The 22,996-nt window shown below is 40.8% G+C and overlaps 2 protein-coding genes across 2 annotated transcripts in view; one reads left to right on the top strand and one right to left on the bottom strand.

The window, feature by feature from the left end:
- Nucleotides 1-1,123: 1,123 nt before the first annotated feature.
- On the bottom strand, nucleotides 1,124-21,939 carry LMO4 (LIM domain only 4). Its single transcript, XM_029618226.1, has 5 exons — nucleotides 21,439-21,939; nucleotides 18,770-19,008; nucleotides 11,713-11,809; nucleotides 11,213-11,368; nucleotides 1,124-1,876 (listed from the first exon to the last, which is right to left on the bottom strand). The coding sequence occupies exons 2-5, from the start codon at nucleotides 19,003-19,005 to the stop codon at nucleotides 1,868-1,870; spliced, it is 498 nt and encodes a 165-aa protein (XP_029474086.1). The 5' UTR covers nucleotides 19,006-19,008; nucleotides 21,439-21,939; the 3' UTR covers nucleotides 1,124-1,867.
- Nucleotides 21,803-22,996, top strand: part of LOC115100053 (tau-tubulin kinase 1-like) — a 190,710-nt gene continuing 189,516 nt past the window's right edge. Inside the window, exon 1 of the mRNA XM_029618225.1 lies at nucleotides 21,803-22,183. Coding sequence (XP_029474085.1) covers nucleotides 21,826-22,183 — 358 coding nt within the window. The 5' untranslated portion in view covers nucleotides 21,803-21,825. The remainder of the gene's footprint in view (nucleotides 22,184-22,996) is intronic.

Genomic DNA, 22,996 nt, shown 5'->3' on the forward strand with positions numbered 1-22,996 from the left:
CCTTCCAACATAACAGAACACACCCTGTTCTAAAGAGTCGGAGCAGGTTTGAGAGGTGGAGCCAGGCAGCACAGGCTGTTGGTGTTCATTATTGCTACTTCTAGGAGGAGCGCTGGCTTTATATATAAAAATACTTTATGAAACAAATAGTAAGGGAGCTCTCTCCATCAGTTGAAAAAAACAAACCAAAAAAATATTAAAATTGTTTCATAGTTCAAAACTAGTTTTGCATCTTCCCCGTCCTAATCATCTCTAAAGCCTGAAACAGGAAAAAAAAAAAAGTCCTACTACTTGAAAACTATTAAAAGAGGCAAATCAAGATCATAAGATCCTCATTCAGCTTGCAGTGCTAAAAGCTGAGTTCTTGTAATTTTCTTTAGGTATTTGGGAAGGTGCAGCACACTTGACAAGTTGCAGGAGGACTCTCAAACAATCCTTCTAGAGGTAGTTTTACACCTTACTAGCCAGTATTTAAGCTGCAGTACCTTAATAGCTTAAGGACCACTGCTTCCATCAAGCCTACTGTATAGGGATATTTCTAACTTCCCAATTGTTTGTATTAACAAAAGGCAGGCAAATATTACCTGAAAGACTGCCTGCACCAGAAGTTACAGTCCCAGGAAGAAAGATTGCTACAGCATAATTCTCCCCCAGGCTTCACCTTCCCAGAACAGCTACTTAACTCCTAGGACTGAAGCTTATAAAAAGCCCTTGCTCGAGGCATAGATGAAGCTTCAAACCTTTAGCAGTAGGGTTTGTTTTTTTTTTTTTTTTTTTTTTTAGTGTTACCCCATTATAAATGGCACTTGTCATGAGCATCTCAGTCCTAGTCACTCTTTAAATACTTTAAGAAAATTTCCTGAACCTTATGATGGGGTCTTCCAGTTATTAATGAATATATAGAAATGAGACTTTAAAAAAAAAAAAAAAAGTACGTTTTGCTCCTACCGCAGTTTGTTTCCAAGACAGCAAAAATCAGGAGTTTAGAGTCCCATTCTTCTTGGCTACCCCAGTTCATGCCAGCTGATACTTAGCTTCAATTTGCTAATTTGCGCAAATGTTGGTACGCGATTTGCAGAGTCAGTTCCAAAGTGCAGAAAAGTTGAACATTTAAAGCCCAAAACATTAACATTTCTTTTTATTTTTTTATTATTTAAATACACCATACTAGAGCAAATGTCTCTGAAAATATCACAAATAAAAGATTTTTCTTCATTCAGCAAGTAGGTGAAAATCTCTACACAATAGCTGCACTGAGCCAGATCTGGTTTGTTTTGCCATGGGAAGTAGCAACATTAAGACAAAAACACTTACATGCATACATACATTGTATTGTACAGAGATACAAGAAAAGTGTTTGTGATAGGATACCACAAGCGCCACATCTCTCTCCTTTTATCTTAGTTTCAGGTTGATCGAAACACATTTCCTTACAACACCTAAGGTATACAAAGAGCAAATAGAATGTTGTTAAGGTAAAACACAGGGTAAAAGCGCCAGCCAGTGCCCTGCTAATTGTTAACGAGGGTAGAAAGCACACTTGAATGCTTCTCAATTCGCTTCATATGTCATTCTTCCCCACACCCGCCCCCCCAAAGATGTCCTGGTTTTTTGTTTTTTTTCTTTTCATTTTCTTTAGTCTTCCATTAGCCCAGGTTCATGGAGTCCTTAAATGTTCATCTTCAGTCATTTTAATACACCAATAAAATGTGGGAAGGGCAATCGAGACCAAAGAAGATGCAATGGCATGGAGCTGGCACGGATGCTAGCTACAAAAAAAAGGTGACTTGTCTACTGGAGACGCATGGGATCCATCTGATGAACAAAATTTGAGATGAAGGCACGCATTCTGCATTATCCTGACCTTTTAACAGACCTGCAAGGAAAAAAAAAATGCGATGCTGAATCTCTCACAGAACAGGCACCATGTCTTTTGCTAACAATACTGCTCCCCAACTGAGTTTTTCTAACACCATTCAATGGGGCCATACTAAAAACAGGCCAAAACGGTTGCATTCTCTTACTGTACTCAAAACCACAGAATTTACAGGCAAATGCAGAGTACTGGATCCTTGGTCAACAACCCAAATGCAATTTTGTTATCCATCCTCAAACTTTACATCATGCCTGTAGAAACCTTTGTAATGTTTTGAGCTACCTCCACTCTCTTCTGTATTCAATTTTGCGTTAACTTGTGCAACCTTGGGAAACTACACATCCTCAATATATATTTTTTTGTTTTATTATACATGCAAATATTTTCAAGATTAATAAAAAAATGAATTTAAAGAGTTTTATTTTTGATAAGCACTAAGTACTTTAAAAAGTCACACATGTGCTTCCTCACTAATGTGTTAATGAATTGTTATAATTAAAAATGTCTAGCTGAACAGAAATCAGACTTACATGGGTAAAAAAAAAAAAGTCTTCAAATACAATCTGTTTGCAATTACCAAAATCTAATATATTTGATTTTTTTTTTTTTAATGACATTTTGAGCTTACCAGAAGTTCTCTGTTCACCCTTTAAGTTACTAAAAGCCCGAGGTCTATTAGCAACTGCAACCCCCCACTTTCTAGCTAATTAAAGTGGTGACGGCTTGGAGGCTTAATTCCCCAGAGTTGAAGCTTAGTGTGGGAAAGGTAATTTGTCTGTCCAGAACAAAGAGATTAGGGAGCAGCCAGCAAGCGTATTTAATAAATGAGCATCAAATGTCCTCTGCTATGGACACAGACAACACCAATTATGAAGCTACAATAGGATTGCTGAGTGATATACAAACCAAAAGATTTCTTATATAGCTACTATAAAATGGAACAGCGAGACGTTATCCCACGCACATCTTATCCACAACTTGATAGAAGCTGGAGAGACGTTAACAGCCTAAAAACCACTACTGGATTAAAAATTAGCGGATAGCAATTAACTAGGGACAGTAACATGTGGAACGCATATAGCACTAAGGCCAAACACACTATGGCATCACTGCCTGGTGAGCTGTATGGGACAGTAAAGTACCACATCTGAGGATTTAGTCTTTCAAAAAGGTTAAGGATGAAGAAGTCAGCAGACCACAACTAGGAGGGCCGGGAAATGCATGTCCTTACCAAGGTTTCCACGCAAACCAGTGACGACAAAATTTCCTTGTCTCTCTCGTCTTGGTGTGCTGGCTTTTCTCATCCGGACACTATTACTTTAGTACCTAAGCTTTCAACTATAAGTGCCCTCAAGTATTTCAAAACATGTGAGTTTGGTAGCCTGTATGAAAGCAATTGGGACTTTATTGATTTTTTTTTTTTTCCTTACAAAAGTAATTCTGGATGTACAGTTCAAAAGTGTAAGCTTCTCGAACATGACAAAGGCTGTACAGACAAACTACTGCAGAAATATTGTGCAAATATTTTAAATATGGATAAAGCGATCAGCAAGTTTGTTTACTTGGCATTTGGCAGTGATCTAACAGTTTAAATAATCTTACAAATGCTACATTAAAAAATTTAAAGAATCTAGTGGCGATCCTTTAGGCTCTCTACACTTAAAGAGGATTTCCCCATTTGGAACAGGAGAAACAGGTGTGGCGATATTGTGGTTTGTAGTATATAAAGCCATGCCACCATCTTAGGATGTGGACTCTGATTATCCCTTGTAGGGGCAGCATAGCACCGTGTTCCCTGTTTTTTTTTTTTTGGTTTTCCTTAAGGAAGGACCCATGAATCGTTAAGGAAGAGACTAAGATGAAGTAAAGGTCTTCTGGGAAACTTTTTGTTGGAGGAAGAAGTTGTCCAACCTTCATTTCTCTGGTTTTAGGTCTATTTTTGGGTTATCTGTCAGAGTTCCTAGAACCCAGGGTCTCCATTTATTTACCATTTAGACGTGGAATCGCTCAAAGAGAGCCAACAGTCCCATTGACATCCTGGGGGCGGGGGGGGGGGGGAAGAATGCGTTTTCATTCATTTCCAAAGAGGAGTACTAGGAGCTGGAAGGAGATTAGTGGCATCCATCTGGTTTATCTACCACCACATCACCAGGATGTAGACAAAAGAGGCATGGAGGTACTACCCAGGTACAATATAAGGGAGTGAGGAGAATACTGAACTGGAGTAAAAGTATGGAAATTGGAATACCATTTCATCCACCAAATACTAGGAGGAAGCTCCAAAACTACACCACTATTGGGGTAGTTTTGATTAGAAATCAGAAAACTAATCGATATCAGTAACAATATATTAGAAGCCTAAAGTCACAAATGTATTAAAAACTAAAGCTGTATAATGGTTGTATAACAGCCACTGGTAAAAAAAAAAAATCTTTTCATCAGTTTCTATCTTTAAGCAGTAAAAGTTAAGTTGGAAACCATCAATTGCTTCCAGAGTGATCACTGCTGTTTACAAGAGTCTTTAACGTCGACTTGATTTAACTGTTGAACATTGCTCAGGGCCTAAAAATCTCCACCATCCCAGCACATCCTCCCCAACAGGGAAATCTTGGACATCAGAGTTGGTTTAACATCAGAAGAAGAAAATTTAGCAGTTTAAATCTTATCTGAAGCTGGCCTTTGGGATCTTGGATGGGATACTAGCCCAGGGGTTACAGAAATATAGGCACACTCAATAAAAAAAAGTTAAAAAAAAATGCAAAATTAGATTCACAATCTAGACAGCAGAAAGCAGAACTTAAAAGCACACAATTATAAGCTTCCCCAAATAACTTCCTTAAAGTCACTTGGGTATAGCACCCTGCCCAAAGGTTTTCATGATCAGCACCATAAACCTAGGACTAGATTGGCCTTTCAAAATATCTGCATCTCTTAGCAATAGCCAAAATGGTTCCAGTAAATGAATTGTGTACAACATTCTCAAATAATGTTGTGCATGCAGTACAGCAGCTTTGCAACTTACATTTGTGTGATGCTGTTATTACCTCTCTTTAATATTAAGTTATACCAATTTCAAATGCAAATCAAATCCCACAGGGCTCAATTTTCTTCAACAGGCACAAATCATGGCAAAACTTTCTAAACTTAGGCCACTTATTCTGGTATGTCACCACTTGCTCTCTCTATAAGCACTCAGAGGAATAAAGCAAGGTGCCACCCCGAAGGGTGGGTCCTTAGCATGGAAAGGGGGCCCCCGTTCTATACACCTGCAGACTTCCACAGGTTGATGCATATCCGAGATGTCTCATGCCCTTCCCCACTCCTCTAGACTTTAAAAACCTAGCTAGACAAAGAAGAAACAAGTTGCAGATAATATGTACCTACCTGGACTAAAACACAGCAGCCACACTGCTTTATTCTAGCTCAACTCTAAAATTATCTGTTTGGCCCCAGTTCCATTTCATTAGGTCTTAAGCCAGTAATGGCAAACTCCAGTCCTTGAGAGCCACAAACAGACCAGGTTTTCAGGATATCCACAATGAATATGCATGAGATAGAGATGTGCATCCAATGGAGGCAGTGCACGCAATCTCTCATGCATATACATTGAAGATGTCCTGAAAACCTGGCCCATTTGTGGCACTCGAGGACTGGAGTTCACCATCACTGAATCTTAGGTATTTGATTAAAATAGTGTGAAAAACAGGATATTTATTTATTTTTAATACCCCTGCACTCATTCTGGCCATGCCCTTTGTTCCCCCCATATAAACTCTTCAGTTTTTCTTATTCTATTCATGCTTTACATGTATCAGGGCACATGTAAGGATCTGCAAAAAACAGCTTTGATTATGAATCAAGGTAGAATTTAAAAATACTAAAATATCTTTGATTCTCTTTTAATGTGTTGTATTTATGTAATATGTTGGAATGTTTGCAGACAAATTGTTATGACAGATACGACTATGGCTTAAGATATGTTTCCAATAAAAAACAGTTTAAACAAAAAAAAAAAGAAAATGATAATCAGAATAAAAATAAAGGGTTCTCAATGTTTTTTCAACTGCATGACCTAAAGAATTCGAAGTACTGCTACTTTATGAGATGCCTTTCATATTAAGCAGTCACAGGAAGAAAGAAAAAAATGTGACAAGGATTATGGACAACTGTTAAAGTCACTATCTATTCAGTAAAAAAAAAAAAAAGAAGACTGGTTTACTCTGATCTCAAGTCAGTTTATTTTGTTTTGGGACTGCAGTGCTAAGACCATTTGAAAGAGCCAGATATGTAACCAGTTGCATTTAGCAACCTATAACAGTTCGGGAAAAGTTTAAAAGGATTCAGATTTATTATTTTGTGAAGGGGGAAAAAAAATAATCAGTTGTGGGTTCTTGTAGACAGAGACAGAAAATGGTCTTCTGCAGATTTTCACTCTTCCCTCACTGCGCACATCAAAAGCCTCCAAGCAAAACAAAAATCTTCATTAAAGCAAGGTCTTAGGGACTGTGATAAGATCCCGCCCCCCCTTTTACATGCAACTTGTTTTACTTCTGGGTAGGAGGCCGTTTACATTGCTGTTTGAATGTGGTAAGGCTGCTTCATCTCTCCTTAAAAAAAGGCAAAAGGTAAGGTTTGCTTTAAGTTGACTGGTTTCTTCATATTCTTGGGCAAAGAACGGCTTACAAGTGAAATACTGCAAACAGAACAAGCCTTCACACAAATGAATTCTTACTGCAACCTACTTATTTTGAATTTCAACCCAAATGTATGCCCTTCAAATACTGCACAATGTAGCTGCTTCTTTAAGCACTGGCGGTCACATTAAAGACCACATTACCCCAAAGCTAAAGGGACTTTACTGGCTCCTGGTTAGTGTTGGGACTAACTTTTATATCCTTTTTATGGTCTTCAAAGCACTACATGGAGGTGGTCTCATACCTTTCTGAGAAAATCATAAAACCTTGTGCCCACTAGATCTTAGAACGCAAGACAGTTTTGCTATATATCCTGACTTAAATCAATTTGCTTCTAAGAATCATGAAAGTGTAGGTTCTCTTTTGGGCCCTCTCTGGAATTCCCTTCCTTTTCCATAGAGGGGAGATTATAAAGTAATCCATCTTGAATAAAATGGAAATGATGGAATAAAAAATGGTGAAATAAGACCTTACAAAAAAAAGAAAAAAAAAAAAGTAATGGCTCACCTTTTTGCCTTAGCATATAAAACTACTATTACAGTGGCTTGCAAACATATTCACCCTCCCCCCAAGTCAGATTTGTGTGGATTACAAATGACACAGATTGTTCCAAACAATGTTTACTGCAAACCAGTATCTCTTTTAAAGTTAATTTTCAAAGTCGCAATTTGTTATTTCTCTGCATTTTTTGTAAAATAAAATACTGAAAAATGCTGCTTGCATTAAGTATTCAACCCCTGTGCTGTGGAAGCTCCTATAAACACAGATAAATATTGCCCTAACAACTGGTCTCTACCTATGAATAAAAAAAGAAAAAAAAAGATAGATAGATCACTTTTTCTGGATAAAAGACCCTCTAATTCCAGTACCCTTGGTCAGACTGTGAAAATGAAGACGAAAGATTTCTAATGAAATTAAAGACAAGAAAAAGGCTACAAAATATCATCCAAGTGTTTGGATATCCCAGTGAGCACTGCTGGAACAAGTGTGAGGAAACGGGAGCTGCATCATACCACCCAGACAGTGCCTGGACAAGGTCGTCCCTCAAAACGACGACTTGTGAGGGAAGCCACAGAGGCCAACAATCACTTTGAAGGAGCTCCAGAGTTCAGTGGCAGAGACTGGAGTGGAGGTGCACCAGTCAACCAAATCAAGAGCTCTGCATGCAACTGGCCTGCATAAGAGAGTGACTAGAAAGAAACCATTACTAAAGAAAAACCACAAAGCATCAGGGTGACCCAGCTAAAATGTGGAATAAGGTTTTGTGGTATGGAGCTTTTTAGCCAAAATTCAAAACACTGTGGTGCAAACCTAACACTGCCCATTCCTCAGCAAACACCATCCCAACAGTAAAATATGGGGGTGACAGCATCCTGTTGTGGGGATGCTTTTCCTCATCGGGGACTGAATATCTTGTTAAAAGTGAAGGACAGATGGATGGTGCAACATACAGGGAAGATACTGCACGACAACCTGCTTCAGTCTGCTAAAAAACTAAAACTTGGGAGAAAGTTCACTTTTCAGCAGGATAATGATCCCAAGCACAAGGCCAAAGCAATAGAGGGGTGGTTGAACAACAAAAAAGTGAATGTTCTATAATGGCCAAGTTAAAGTCCAAATCTCAATCCAATTAGAATCGGAGGCACTATTTGAAAATTACAGTCGATAAGTGTCATCCAACCAACCCGAACAACCTGGAGCAAGTCTGCCACGAAGGGGCAAAGGTCACTCTCAAACAGTATGCAAAGCTGGGAGAAACTTACCCCTGCAGATTTAAAGCTGTTATTTCAGCAAAAGGTGGCTCTACCAAGTACTTGGTCTGAATGGGGTTGAATACTTATGCAAGCAGCATTTTTCAGTTTTTAATTTTACAAAAAAATGGAGAATAAATTCAGTCACAATTCACATTAAGATCATACTGGTTTGCAACATACCTACCTTCTGGAAGGATGTGTCATTTGCAACAAACACAAATCTGTTGACTTTTTGTGGGGGGGGGGGAAAAAGGGGTAGAGGACTTTTGCAAGCCAATGTATTTTTATTTTTTCAAAGATACTTTTAGGCTTATTTAGAATAATCATTTCCTTTAACAGATTTATTGCAACTCCTTAAAATTGGTCCGATTCTATTCAGTATCTTATTTTCATAACTGTGATTTGCTTGTGAATTTGTCTTCAGCTTAGTATTTCATTTATTTAGAAGTTATTGATCTCAAATGTATCATTTATGATTAAGACGTAACATTGGAGCATTGTTTGTATAATGCAGGATACAAGTTTTTGAATAAAGAACCAACCATTTTGGGGGGTGGGGGTTTTATGCTTAAAATCTAGAGAAAGGGTTGTTCATATTTTATTTTATTTATTTATTTTTAATTTTTATATACCGGAATTCCTGTATGCAATACAAATCAGTCCGGTTTACAAGTAACGAAAAGGTTGCCCTGGTCTGGGAGGTTAGACTGGGGTTTTTTACATAGAACATAGAACAATAACAATCAACTATTGAACATTATTACAAGGAACGTTGAAAGTAACAATAGTATTTAACAAACAGATAATATTATTATAACATTATTTGTGCACTATTTGTGCATTATTTAAGCAGCAGTGTGCATATGCACACTGCTGCTTAAAGTCTGTGTCAAACTAATCTCATTAATATTCATTGCAGTGTGAATCAAATGTAATTTTACTTTTGCACAGGATTGGCATTCATCAATAGAAAATAGTTATGCAGAATAAGTAATTAAGATGCTTATACTTAGAGACATAATTTATCTGGTTAAGTTGATTGACTAAGTAAAAAGAGTTTAGATTCTTGGGTGATTAATGTTCATGCACAAGAGCAGGAAGGAAATAGAAAATAAAAATTGATAGGATACTGGTCAGAGAATGCATGCAAGAAATGTAAGAGATTCTTGCAATTTGCAAGATATTAAAGAGAACTGAGCTATCCTTAAGGTTGGCACGTTTAGAGGTGGTTCTGCACAGATTTACCCAGAAGTTAAAGACTTATTGCAAGCTGGCCAGCCCAGTGGCTCATGCAGAGGGAATCTGGTTTGGATTCCTGGCTCAGCCGGGGCTTGGAATGCTGTGAAAGCAGTGTTCACAACCCTAGAGAGGGGGGTGACCTTGAGCAACAGCAACACCTAGTGGCCAGATTTAGGGTCCTCAGCTGAGGACCCTCACTAACGATTGGACTAAAAAGTAGGGAGGGGATATCATTTAAAAAAAAAAAAAAAAAAAGGGGAGGGGTGATTTCCCAGATCATCGTGAATGAAAGCTCATGTCCCAGCTGCACTGGAAGCCCAAAGGAACAGGAGGAAACAGCCAGGCCATAATAAAAAAGGTTGCCATTTGCTTTGTGTATCAAATGCAAAAATGAGACAGAATGCAGGTTCTCGTCTTTTGTTCCCGACTGCTGAATTTCCATTTGCAGATAAATGTTGTTCTTTGTGATCTTTACAACAGACATTAATGAAGTTCCTGTTGTAAATCTATAGAGAATTACCAACTGAAGTGTGCACTTTTGTTTCAGTGCAATAACTCAGTGCTGTGTGATTGCCTGGGTTAATGATGAAAAAGTCAAATATACTATCAGAGCTGATGGAAAAATCTATTGCCAATCTGAAATTAAAATTCATCTGTGGTCAATAAGATTTAATATCCATGCAAGTGGCGCTGTAAAGAGTAAATGAATCAATGTCATCAATACATAATCAGTATGAAATATGATGTGTATAAAACTATGTGCAAGAGTCATGCATTCACTTTTTTTCCTGGACCAGCGTGGAGTGAACAGTCTGCGCTAACAGCTGACAGTAATTGTTACAAATTAGGTAAAGCAGTTATCAAACTGTACCCACTTACTCAGCTATGCAACTTAAGAGATTAAAAAAAAAAGGTCTAAACTGATCCGGTCTCAAGGCAGATACTGCACAACTGTTGATTAGATGGTTTCTGATTCTGAAATAGCTCTGGAACTGCCCTATTCGAACACACACAAAATGTGAACGCAAATGGATGAAGCACAGATCTCTCGCACTAAAGAAGCTGAGCTGCACAGCACTGGAGTAACATTACTACACATTAATCAAATCTGTGGGCAAGCAATCAATACAAACTTAACAGATTAAAACTATTTAAAGTCTCTCTACCTAGTTTTATCATGCTTTCCATTTCAACTTAAAGTAGTTATGCAGAAATCTATCATGTACCACAAGATTTGTTTAAAAAAAAAAAACAAAAAAAACCCCACACACCTCCACTAATAAGCTTATACCCAAGAAACTATCAAGTCAAGTTTTAATTGGTAAAAGAATTACAGTACTAGCTTCTGCACATTCTCCCAAGTCAAAGAATTACAAAATAGAAGCTAGCATTTTCTTCTGTTTACCACACCCCCAGCCAATGTGTACAGCAGAAGTGACTGCTCCTGCCCCATTACACAGATGCATATTCGTGCAAGTGAGAACAAATGGAAAAGACTGTTTTACATAACTAGGATACATGCACAGTATCTAGACGGTAGCTATAACCACTGAAGGAAGCTGCAGAGGTAAAGTGCAATTTTAGGAACACATGATGTGCATTTTCATCCATCAGCAATAAAGGTTTATCAACACATGCTGAGTATTCACCTTCTGGTCTGACAGTAGTGGGTTGCTCTGAAGTGAATTCAAATGGCCATTGATGAGAGCTGTAGGTCTATCATGTTCGCAAAATAAACTGCCATTGATGTAGTGGAACCTGTCTCCCGGGACCAGGCGATTCCGGCAGGTAGAGCATGTGAAACACTGAAAGGAGGGAAAAAAAAAATATATATACATATATACACACACCCCTATTGAAATTGATACTATTTCTGTGCTACTAAGATCACTGGTGAATACATAGAAACAGAATAAATTGCATAAGTTTTGAGGATTCTACCTATAAAGGAGGTTAGACAGTATCACTCCAGTTTACAAAAAAAGTCTAAACAAAACGTACACAGGACAGGTAAATTACATCCATGTCTCTTTCACACTCTAGCTCCTGTTTTATAAGTGACGTATGAAAAATGGAGGCCCCCCCGATATGAAAAGCAGACATGAACAATGAAATCATCCTCCTCATTTACAGGCAATCATGGTACTACCTTAAGGTGGTAGACATTGCCCTGCGCCCTCATCACCAGCTCGCTGGCTGGAATGGACTGTCCACAGGCACTGCAAGCACCACTGTTCCCAAATAACCTGCAGTTATTAAAAAAAACAAACAAAAAATAAGCTGGTTAGTTTAATGCAGAGAAAAAAAAAAAAAAGATTCCTGAAATTGTTTTTTTGTGTCTCATGATGTAGCAAAAATTTAATATAGATGTATTTGGACTTAAGCTTTTGTACCCAGCTGGTAAGAATGCCCCTAACCCAAGTGGCAATCATTTGTATTCCCCCCCACCCCTCCCACACATACAGGCAGTAAATAGGACTGTGTTCCCTGCACTAAAGCACGGGATTTAATCAAAAAACACCGACTTACACCTATAGCAAATACAAAACAATTCTGTTCTGCACGCATTTTATCAGATTTCGGTGTTCATCATGAGAAAAAGAGAGATACAATTCATGACTGGAGTTTAAATGCATTGTGTCCTTGAAATTATATGAAGAACTCTTTCTGTACTTTAATCATATCTCAAGATATGAGTCATCAAAAGGGTTAAGAGGATTTGATTGTATATCGAAGAAGACATCATGCTCAGTGTATTGAAACTCCAGTAAACCTCCATCAGTGCAGAGTTTCCATTAGAAACTCTGCGCTATCCAGGTTGATATATAATGTGTATGGGTTAACCTTTTCAATCATGGTGTCAACACTTTAGATTTGCCTCTGCTCATCTCTTTCATCCTAACCTCCTCTCTCTCTCTCTCCCGATAATGAAATGCTTGCTCCAACTTCCCGCTATCTGCTCCTGAGTCCACAATTTAGATTACTTCATCTCTGCTAGCAACAAACTGAATGAAATTTCGATTCGAGCCGAAAGTAATTTGCCGGGATCTGGACCCATTTGTCATCATATCTCTCTGGGTGTTTGCTGTATCACTGCAGTTTTCCTATGCAATCAAATGAGACCACAACATCTGCCACTGGGGTGGGGTGGAGTTGGGAGAGAGGGACCAAAATATACACATAATTCCTTAAAATGTCTATAAAGGCACAAAAACCGCACGCTGGTGTGGGGTGCCCTGTTTCAAACGATTGTTGGACTCATGCTGACAGAATGTGTTGGCTAAAAAAAAATCGGAGAAGGCTGCATTCGCTTTTATCCGCCGCTCCTCAGACACAGGCACAAACATTTATGAAAGGATTCAAAATGAATCTGCAATGAAAAAAAAAATGTACCAGCGATTAGGGTTGGGAGACCTGGTGGTGATCAGTAGAGGGGGTAAGGTAGGAAGCAAATGCACACAACTGGCATTTACAAAAAAAAAAAAAAGTGTGGCCTTAATATTTATGATTTCCTTCCCATCCAAAAATCTGTTTGCAAGCTCCCTTAACCCCCTCCCTCCAACATCCAAAAAGGGAGGCTAGTGAGCTTATTCTGCAGCAAAATAATTGCTCACAGTTTTCTGCCTCTGATTTTGCAGAGGCGGCTTGTCATGCTCAAACTACTAATTTGCTGTCGCCACTTTATTGAAAGTAGCCTGTAAGTTGTTATTAAATGTATCGACTGAACGACAGGGAGAGTAGTAAAACTGCCCCTTAAGATGGCTTTTAATAGGAAGCCTGAGAAACAAATTTTGCAGCAGCATCGATTTGAAGAGTTCAATCAAAACTCCATTTCAAAACTAATTAGTCTGAGATCCACGATCACACAGCGACACATTTCTGCAGAATCCAAGGGGCTGCACACGGAGGGGCTGGGCTAATGCAGGGCCTCCTTCCTCCCAGCTCTGCCTTGCACTCCCCTTCCCTCCAGCACTTCTGCCATGCCCAGAAACTCAGGCTTGTGTCGCTACACCCCCCCCCCCCCACACACACACACAGACTCCAACTATGCACAGCCCCAAACATGTATTTCAGGCCTTTTCATGAATATAATTGCTGACGTTTAGGGTACAAGGAGCAGCACAAAATTCTTCCCTTGAGCTTTTTTTTTGGGGGGGGGAAAGAGAGAAATGATACAGCAGGGGTACTTAAGAATAAGTAGTTCCGGGGGAAAAAAAAACAAACACATTAAGTTATGCAAAAAGGCTGCAGGCTCCAAAATCTCCAGCAGTAACGTGCATGGGCACGCACACACACACGCGAAGGGACTGGGGGGAAAAAAAAAAACAAAACTATTACATTATCCTTCCCACCCCCATTTGGGGCCTAGTAGTACCAGCACGCTGTACCGATCTCCAGGGTGCTAGCTTCCTTCATGCAGACATCTCCCCTGGAATCCCAATCATTTCTGGGTTATGAATAGCTATCAAATCGTGTGTGTGTGGGGAGAGGGGCAATTATATAAACCCCTCTACACACCGACAGCATTTTCTACACACTTTCCAAGAAAAGCATGTGAAATGCACGAAAACAATTACCAAGTTGAAAAATATGGCAGAACAAGTGACATTAAAACGAGAGATTAACAACAATTTAAAGCTTTTTTTTTTTTGATCCACTATAATTAAGAAATTTCATGTTGGCAGCCCTAACACTAGATTTGCAACCTTCATGAAGAGAGAGAGAGTTTTTTCACCAGTGATCAAGGCCTCCACTATAACACTACCCCTATTCTGAAAAGTTGTTTTCACATACTTTCTGTGAAGCTGGAGAGTTAATTATCTAACCAGGGGATTGTCCAGGACAGTGTTTGATTTAAAAGGCTTGAGGCTTTAGGTGCTCAATTAAGTAGCTATCAGTCTCAGACTGGACTTTAATGGGCTTTTTTCTTTTTAATTCCAGCAATGGGGAGAGATACCCCAGGTCAGGCTAATTAAAGCCAGGGGACTCTTTAATTGTGATGACAGAATTGGTTTCAGTTTCCTCTTTGGGTCCTCAGCCCAAGGAGGTCGTTAATATTTCAGCATTCGGGTAAGGCAATCAATCACAAACATCAAGAGACTCTTTATATGGCAAAATCCTCCCATGCACTTTAAGGTAGTTTTTCTGTGAATTCCTAAGGTGTTTAGTAGCTGGTCTATTAATTCTAAACATTAAGCAAAAAAGTAAATATCTCTATAGCCTATTCATTTCTGTCAAACCACCAACTTGTTCAATTAAAACTCAGTTTTAGTTCACAGGAATAAAAGCTCATACTTTTCTGGTGTCAAACGGGCTCATGTAAAAAAAAAAAAAGGCCTGTATAAAACACACCATATATCCAGGTTTTGTGCAGCAGAAAATGCATTTGACAATCCTGAAAAAAAAAAAATTCCGAAGTGTAAAAAAAAAAAAAAAAAATGCACATCCTATGCCTACCACTGAGATAAAGCCCCAAAAACCTCAGAGACAGGGAAGTGATATGGACAGATTGTTTTTACATCAGAATTTAATGTGAATTCTGCACCACCTCTATTAAATGTTAGAAAGAAATGATGCCTGGAGCCAAGTCCATTAAAGGTACTTCAGAAGAACTGGAGCCCAAGCACCTTAAAAGCAGCAGAAGCTATTGATACTTAGAAGGGAGCCTGTGCATAATGGAGAGCGCTTTGTGGGGAAGGGGGGGGGGGGGGGGGAGAGAGCAGGGGGGAGGGAAGAATATCAACCAAATTACGCTTGGTTAATTCAGAGTAACAGATCTGCCCCCAAGTGAATTGGAGGCCTTGAATTAATTCTGTTATGACAAATCAAGATAAACGTTCCCCCTAAATTGCATGCGATTTAATTAATTTTTGAGATCCCGGGTTTTCTCCTAGCTAATAGTTCACATGCTCCTCTGCTGTCATTGTGCTTGAGTGGGCAGACTTCAAAGTGATATTAAATAACCAACTATTAGATTTACCTAGCACGTCCTATTGGAAAAACGCCATTTAATTACCTAGCCAGTTCAATTAAAGGGACAGCATTCCCCGAATATAGCAGCTTGCTGTTGATTACTAGGGAAATGAACTCTGCATGGCGTCTCTTCAATTCCTTTTATAAAAAGCCACAACAGTGGAAAGAAAAAAAAAAAAAAGTCGATTTCTGAGTCCAGCCACAAGCACTGATGCCAAGACATGCCAGAAGAGCGACCCAGGTTACGTCACAGACCCCAGAATTCCTTGCCACCATAGTATGCACCGCAGGCTGCCAACCAGGGAAGCGTCAATAAGAGGGAGCCCAAACGCCAGGCACCGGGATAATGAGGGCAAAGAAACTGATCAGCAGGGTAACAGGAAGGGGCTGCCAATGGCACCGTCACTGTTCGGGGAGGTCTTTTCAGAGCTAAAAATAAAATCCCCAAAACATGTGGATACTCCAAATATTAAAGGAACACACAGCACTGAGGATGCTAAGCACAGGGAAGTCGTTTCCCCTTCCCATCCTTTTATTTTTTTTTTTCTGTTTATTACTTTGGCAACACACGTAAAGTAAGTCCGGCCAATAAAGTTATTTGAATCTGCAGTTCAGTCTCTTCTTCCTTGCTTGATTCTGTCACTTTAAGAGGCGAACGCCCTGGCCCCGCTTAATAATCCCCTCTCTTACAGGCCAATTTTGTTAATTAAATGTTTTGTTTGCAGTGCAGCTCTCATTCATTTCAGACACGTCACAGCGAGCTGATCTAAGCCAGGGCCCAGATCTCATTAGATAAAACCTATCAGGACTAAAGGAAAATGGAGGAGCCACTAATTAAAGGTTTTAATTGTGTGGATTCACCGTCAGGCTGGGTTATCTTGAATCTAGGGTTCTGAGAGCTGCATGTCAGTCTCCCACAGAAAGCACTCATTAATGGAGCCGAGGTAGATTCCCCTCCCTTTCTGGATGCAAATGAAAGAAGCTTCAGCTCTTACCCATATTTGTTAGGCTCGTTCCAGAAACTACGTCTCAATGCCACAGTGTAAAAAATAAAAAAAAACAAAACCACACAGCCCTGCCAGACAAGGTCTGTGGTTCCACATCTGGGCTGGTGGCATACCTGTCTACTGCAATCAATCTCAAAATTTAAGATATTGATGACAGTCCCCCATCCCCTGCCCCCACTCCCATAAGTATGCCACATTTAGACTTAAGAGACGCCGAATATTCTGAAATTGCATCAGTTCCTTAATAGAAATATAGCAAATACTTAGGGATCGGGGGGGGGGGGGGGGGGGAAGAAGGCAGGCTCACAGAGCAGCAGCAACTGGTGTCCATGGGAAATTGGGGGAGGAAAGAATATAGCGTCAAAGTACAACTGGTCATTAACTGTGTCAAAGCAGAGTCTCTATCCTACAGAAATGAAAGCTAACCCTAACCCTGCTAGGTAACTCGTGTGTCTGCTGTACTAGTTCCTTATACATACGGACTCTGAAAAGTGGGGGGGGGGGGGGGGGAAGTTAGCCCTAAAACTGATCTCAACAGCATTACATACTGGATTTATCATTAAAATAGGAAAATAAATTGGGTATTAGGTTCTTCGCCTCAGGAAAAAAAAGAAAAACAAAAAAAAAAAAAAAAGAGGGTGAGAGGAAGAGGGTTTGATCAACTTGTCTACACATGCATGGAGCATACAGGAGCTGCATATTCTGTTTACTGCTAATTTAAAGAGAAGTGAAGCTTTGTTTGATGGCTTTTGTTGCCAGATGAATCTGCAGTGCATCGGGACAGTGGTGTCAATTTTTTCACTTCAAACAAATGCCTTTTCTTCCCCATGTTCTGCACTATTTAATTAAAATTCTGTCAGGCTTACTGTAGCTTCTCAAGAGGCAGACCTAGAAAGCATTACCACTAACCTCTGTGTTTTCTAACATTGAATTCTTATAAAAATATTACAATCTCAAAATTATTTCCTCCAGCCACATTTGTTAGAGGATACAGAACAAAGAACAAAAGTTAGATTAGAAGACATTTATTTAAAAAGACAGACATTAAATTCTGGAACAGAACTACCAGTGCATTTGGTTATGTCACCATCTCAAGAGACACAATTTCTCTCTAAAACTTAAGATTTAGAGTCAATTTCTTGTCAAAAGCAATGGTGCCAAGAAATAAAAAGGCAGCTTTTGAAGAAACATGAATGACAAATAGGAAAATGGGGAGAGCTCTTGGCATTTACCACAAAACTGAAAGACAACCATTAACACACACAATGCAATTTATCTTAAAACTATGCAATGTAATTCCTGTAATGCCAACTAGGGTTTTTTTGTTGTTGTTTTAATTACTGAATGTTGAAACATGTGCACAAGCATCAAGCCATTTACTCAAATTGAACCGCGTAATCCTTCAAAATGTCTTTCAAATTAATGAGTTTAAGGAGCTTCAGTTCACCTGAAAAGATCCTCCAGGCACCTGACCCCTCAAATTCTTTCCACTAATTGCAAAAACTTGTTGGAAGGGATGGCATAAACAGATACCTCATCTTATGTACAGTAACCAAGTGTGTAAAGTTGACAGAAAGGGCTTCTGCAGATCTGATAAAAGAGATGTTACACACTAACCTAACTCCCCAAATGCCATTTTCTATGTTTTAAAAAAAAAAAAAAATTGTGCACCCTTCAAACTGGTAAAATACCAGTGTGATCATTCACAGCCACTTTTCTTTGGCTAGACTGACTGCCTCCAATCAGCTGCTACATGCAGAAGAGGACAGCGTTTGGAGTGCACTCCTGGAGTTTAAAGGGTTTAAATGACTTGAATGAGTAAATAGTAAAGACAACAGGCTAAACCCAGTCCATGGCTTTACATATGTACATAGTGTCCTCTCTTCTCCAAAGTACAAGGTTTAGAAGCAGATTTCAGAAGAGATCTTTACAGTGGGAGGAACAGACAGTGAGATACAACCAACCACTTTCAGGTAAACAGGAATTTGAAACAAGGCCTTGCGTATATAATCTAGGCTTCACCGCCTGTCTTGCCTGGCAAATTCTCCTGGACCTCTTTGCCCCAAAGAAACCTTCTCCCCCTACCAGATCTGGTTTAGAAGCGCCTTACGGATGCCCGGGTACAGTTTTACTTCCCCCGTACCCTACCCACGATGCCGCTCTTTGCCAGCCTTCAGTTAAAAAAAAAAAAAAAAAAGGCGGTAGATTCTGCAGCTGGCATCTTACCTGATGTAATCGTTTCTGCAGAGAATCATGCCACTCTTGGTGTAACAGGAGGTGCCAATCTCTCCCAGCTGAGCCTGGCAGCAGGAACATTTAAGGCACCTGCTATGCCAATAGCTGTCCATGGCATAAAGCAGGAAGCGATCTGCAATCTTGCCGCCGCAGCCAGCGCACCTTTTCCAGGAGAGGGAGCCAGCAGTGACTGGGGGAGGCTGTGAGCTGCTACCAGGATTCACCATGGTCTGTAAAAAAATAAATAAATAAAATAAAACAGAAAAAAAAAAAAGGTGGTATAAGCGCAGACCTAAAGATTCAATACACTGGCAGATATGGGCGCTCCCCCATAAACACACTGGGGCTGCTCTGAGCTTCCATCCCCTCCAAGTCAGTTTCGTTCTGCATCATCGATCTGTGTAAAGTTTATAGGAGAGTGCCAGCTAACATCATCTCAAGTCAATGAGAGGTCACGCTGCAATGGTCTCTTTCTGGACCAAAAACATCAAGTATCCCTAATCAAGAAAAGGCACTGCAAAAAAAAAAAAAAAAAATCTAACCCCATGTTTACGGTGCTGCTGCGCGGTAGATCAACCCACGGCCACATCCCTGAGCACACAAGCTTTAAAACCTGCAGCTCAGAGCTGGGAAGGAGTTAGCCGTTCAGCTTCATGCAACGAATGCGCTTTCTGCCACAGGAACTTGCGAAACTGGTTCTCTCAGATCCCAAACACCTTTAAGCTGCCGTTGTTTTGGCTACTGTACTAACCGATTTCTCTTATGGCTGTTTACACTGAAATCCCATTTCATCTTGAAGATCAATGGCTGCCCTCTTATTTAGGACACTGGCCCGAATAATAATAGATCAGTGAGCTGAACTTTAGACGTCGGTTAACTTCCTATACAAACACGCTCCACTTTTGTCTCGCTAATCTGTCCTTGATCAGCAATTTAAATGCAGCAGCTTTGTTCCTTCAGAAGAGCGCCGTTCACTGATAATACTATGAAAGGATAGATTTAGAACAATTGCGAGGTCGCAACTTAGATTGAAAAGTAGCCTGGCTGTCACCGGAATGTGCTAACTTTTAACTTTCCAATGAATGATTTATGCAAAGCAGTGCATTTACCAGGGATAAACACAGGAATCAATTTATTAAGCTTAAACTAAACCGATTAATTTGTTTCCTCCCATCCACCGTGCAGCAAATTTTTAGTTGGTGCTCCGGTCGCATATGCTATAAAAAGAACAAGTTATTTACTGCCAATTAAGCTTGTTTTATCTTGGCTCTTTGTAAGCCCTACGTGCTCCTTCGAAAGCATCTGGCTAACAGTGAAAGACATTTTACCCTACACACACACACCAACAGAGGGGGAGGGGAGAACTTTGTTACCCTGGCCAAAGTTGGCTACAAGAGTTGGAGGACCATCCCTGCAACGGTGATTCAATACCTTGCATATGTATATAGGGGGGAAAAAAAGCCATAGTTCACAAATAACCCACCTGAACATCCGTCTAGAAACCACACAATAAACCAGAATCAGAACTGTACCAATTAGGCTGTAACAAAACACTAATGCTTGGAAAACAACCACTCTAAAAGCCATTAGCATTGTATTTATCCAAATGCATCATACCTTTATGTAAATTGATCTGATGCATTACCCCTGGACTTGCCTTTTGTTACAGTTACATCCCCCTTCCCTAAATGAATCTGCATGTTCCTGCTTGAAGGTTTGTTTGTTGTTTGTTTTTTTTACTATTTTTTGACGTTTAATCGCTTCACATTTCTTAAAACAAATACTATGCTGCCTGTACACGCTAGCAGCCCGCCCCCCATCCTCCACTGAAAGGTAAATATAAAAAAAAAAAAAAGGAAACGCAACACTAAGTAAAGCATTCAAGTAACCCCATTAGCCAGAGCTCTTAAGGACAAGCAATACCTTAATGCTGATTAAATCTAGGAGAGATGAATCAAGAGGCCTGACTAGAAAGCGACTCCCCAGATAACTATGGACAGGCCCTCATCAAGTTTCATTTAGAGTTGAAAGAACGAAAAAAAAAATGCTTTTAACTTGAATAGGCTTACTCTCGTAATTATGTAGCCAAGCAATTTAGGGACTAGGTTCGAGAGTCTTTGGAACAGAAGGCAGAGGCGGCAGCTAAAGGGTTTTTTTTTTTTTTTTAAACAATGTCTCTGGTGTTATTTTAATGGAGACCAAGAGAGGGGCAGCGTGGAGCTGGCAATCTGTAGTACAAAAAAAAAATGGAAGCTTAATTCACGCCTCGATTTTAATTAGGCGATTCATTGGATTTCTGGTGGAAGGCAGCACAAAGGCTGGCTACCATCGCGCTAAGGATCTTTCCTGCGACTGTTTAAAGAAAATTCAACAAAAAGCAAACAAACAAAAAAAGACGACCGTGCGATCCGCTCAGCGCTTGCAAAGGAAAACAGGCGGCAATCTCGCCAGTTCGCGATCGAGTCGGGGAAAGCCCCTTCTCAGCTGAAACGAGACGGAGAGGGGAGCGAGAGAGAAGAAAGGGGGGGGGGAGAAGCAGACCTCCCGTCGCACGGCGGGACGGACGGAGCGCTCCCAGTTCATGCAAGACCCAAGCGGGAAGAGGAGGGGGCCGGTGGTGACGGAGCGCGGGGGGGGGGGGGGGAGAGACCTGTGCCTACCTCGCCGTGTTCCTCTCTCTCCGTCGGCCGAAGGCGAGTCGAGCAGGTCCGCGCCCGCTTTCCGGCAAAGGAAGAAGAAAAAAAAAAAAAAGGCTGCTCGGCAAGGGTGAGGCGTCCCAGGCCGTTAACTCCCCGCTGGCTCCAGACCCAGCACCGGAGGAAGAGGCGGTGGGAGGGCGGAAGCTCTCGGGAAGAGACGGAGCAGCAGCAGCAGCGCCCGCACCCTCCTCCTCCTCTGCACTTCCTTATTCGAGCTCCTCTCCGGCAGGAAGGCGCCCGCAGCCGCAAATCGAAGGGAACTTTGCCGCTGGAGCTCCGGCTGCCGCCGCTGTGACTTCGCTTTCTAGTCCCCCCGCCCGGGCCTCCGCAGATACCCGGGGAAAGGCGATGGCGGGAGGGGAGAGCGAGCGCGCGCTCCGAGGAAAGGCGACGGCCGGAGTTCGCAGCCCAGACCGGAGGGCCCCCGCCGCCTCTACCACTGCCGCTGCTGCGTCCGCCGCGGCTCTACCCAGGCATGTGTTACTGACAGAGCGCAACCCCAACTACTCTCCAGCGCCCCGCCCGCCGCCGCCAATCCCAGGGCCGCCTGCCCGGGCCCAGCCGCGCTTCCCACCAATCGGAGAGAGGGAGAACTGGAAAATACACGCTGACGTGCCTAGAGGGAAGGCGGATGGGGAGCGCGAGGGAAGGGCTGGAATGGAGTCAAAGGGAAGGAAGAACGGGAGGGTGGGGAGTGGAATATCAGGTGAGTGCCTGGGCCATGGGGGGCGGGGGGAGATCGCGCCTCCCCCTCCCCGAAACGTTCTCTACCTGCTGCTACAAGACCTTTCGGAGAAACTAATGGGGGGGGGGGGGAGGGGGCATTTCTATATATACTGAAAGAACTTTGTGAAGGAAGGTAGGGAAAAGGATTATCTAATTTATTTTATTGCCAAAAGATACGACCTGTCATTCTGAAAAAGGAATCTAATAACTTTGCATTACTCCTTATTCATTTTGCCCTACGGCCCTTATTGAGCACTGCATGAGAACTCAGGTCAGTGGTTCGATGGCATCAAACTTCAGCTCACATGCATAACACTAGAATCTCAAAAAAATTAATTTCTCCTTCAGTTATAGGCAATATGATCCTTTTTCTAACTTACTGACGTTATTTCCCTATTAATTATCAGGGCAGTGGCATAAGTGAAGTGGAACATGCAATAAGTATCAGTCAAAAGCTCTTCACGGGGGATTATTTGCAAAATGTGTTTTGAGGTAAATAAATAACCATTTTAATTCCTAATATTTTGCTCAAAATTTCTCCTTTAGTGGACAGAAAAGATACAAGTGTGATCCTTCTTGTTATCATTCTGCTAGTTATTACTGAACAACTGTGCCTGTAATTTACGAATCTGTTGTCACTTTCCTTTTGCAAGGAAATTCGGGATCTGTTTAGAAGATTTCGGAGAATGGTGGTCGCCTTCATTTTGAATACTGAAAAGCAAATACCCCAAATTATACTCAACCCAAGAAAAAAGTATAAAAATGCTCCACGACCCAAAACACAAGTAAATTA

Source organism: Rhinatrema bivittatum, chromosome 10 (assembly GCF_901001135.1).
Source record: "Rhinatrema bivittatum chromosome 10, aRhiBiv1.1, whole genome shotgun sequence".
In the NCBI taxonomy this organism is placed as follows: Eukaryota; Metazoa; Chordata; class Amphibia; order Gymnophiona; family Rhinatrematidae; genus Rhinatrema; species Rhinatrema bivittatum.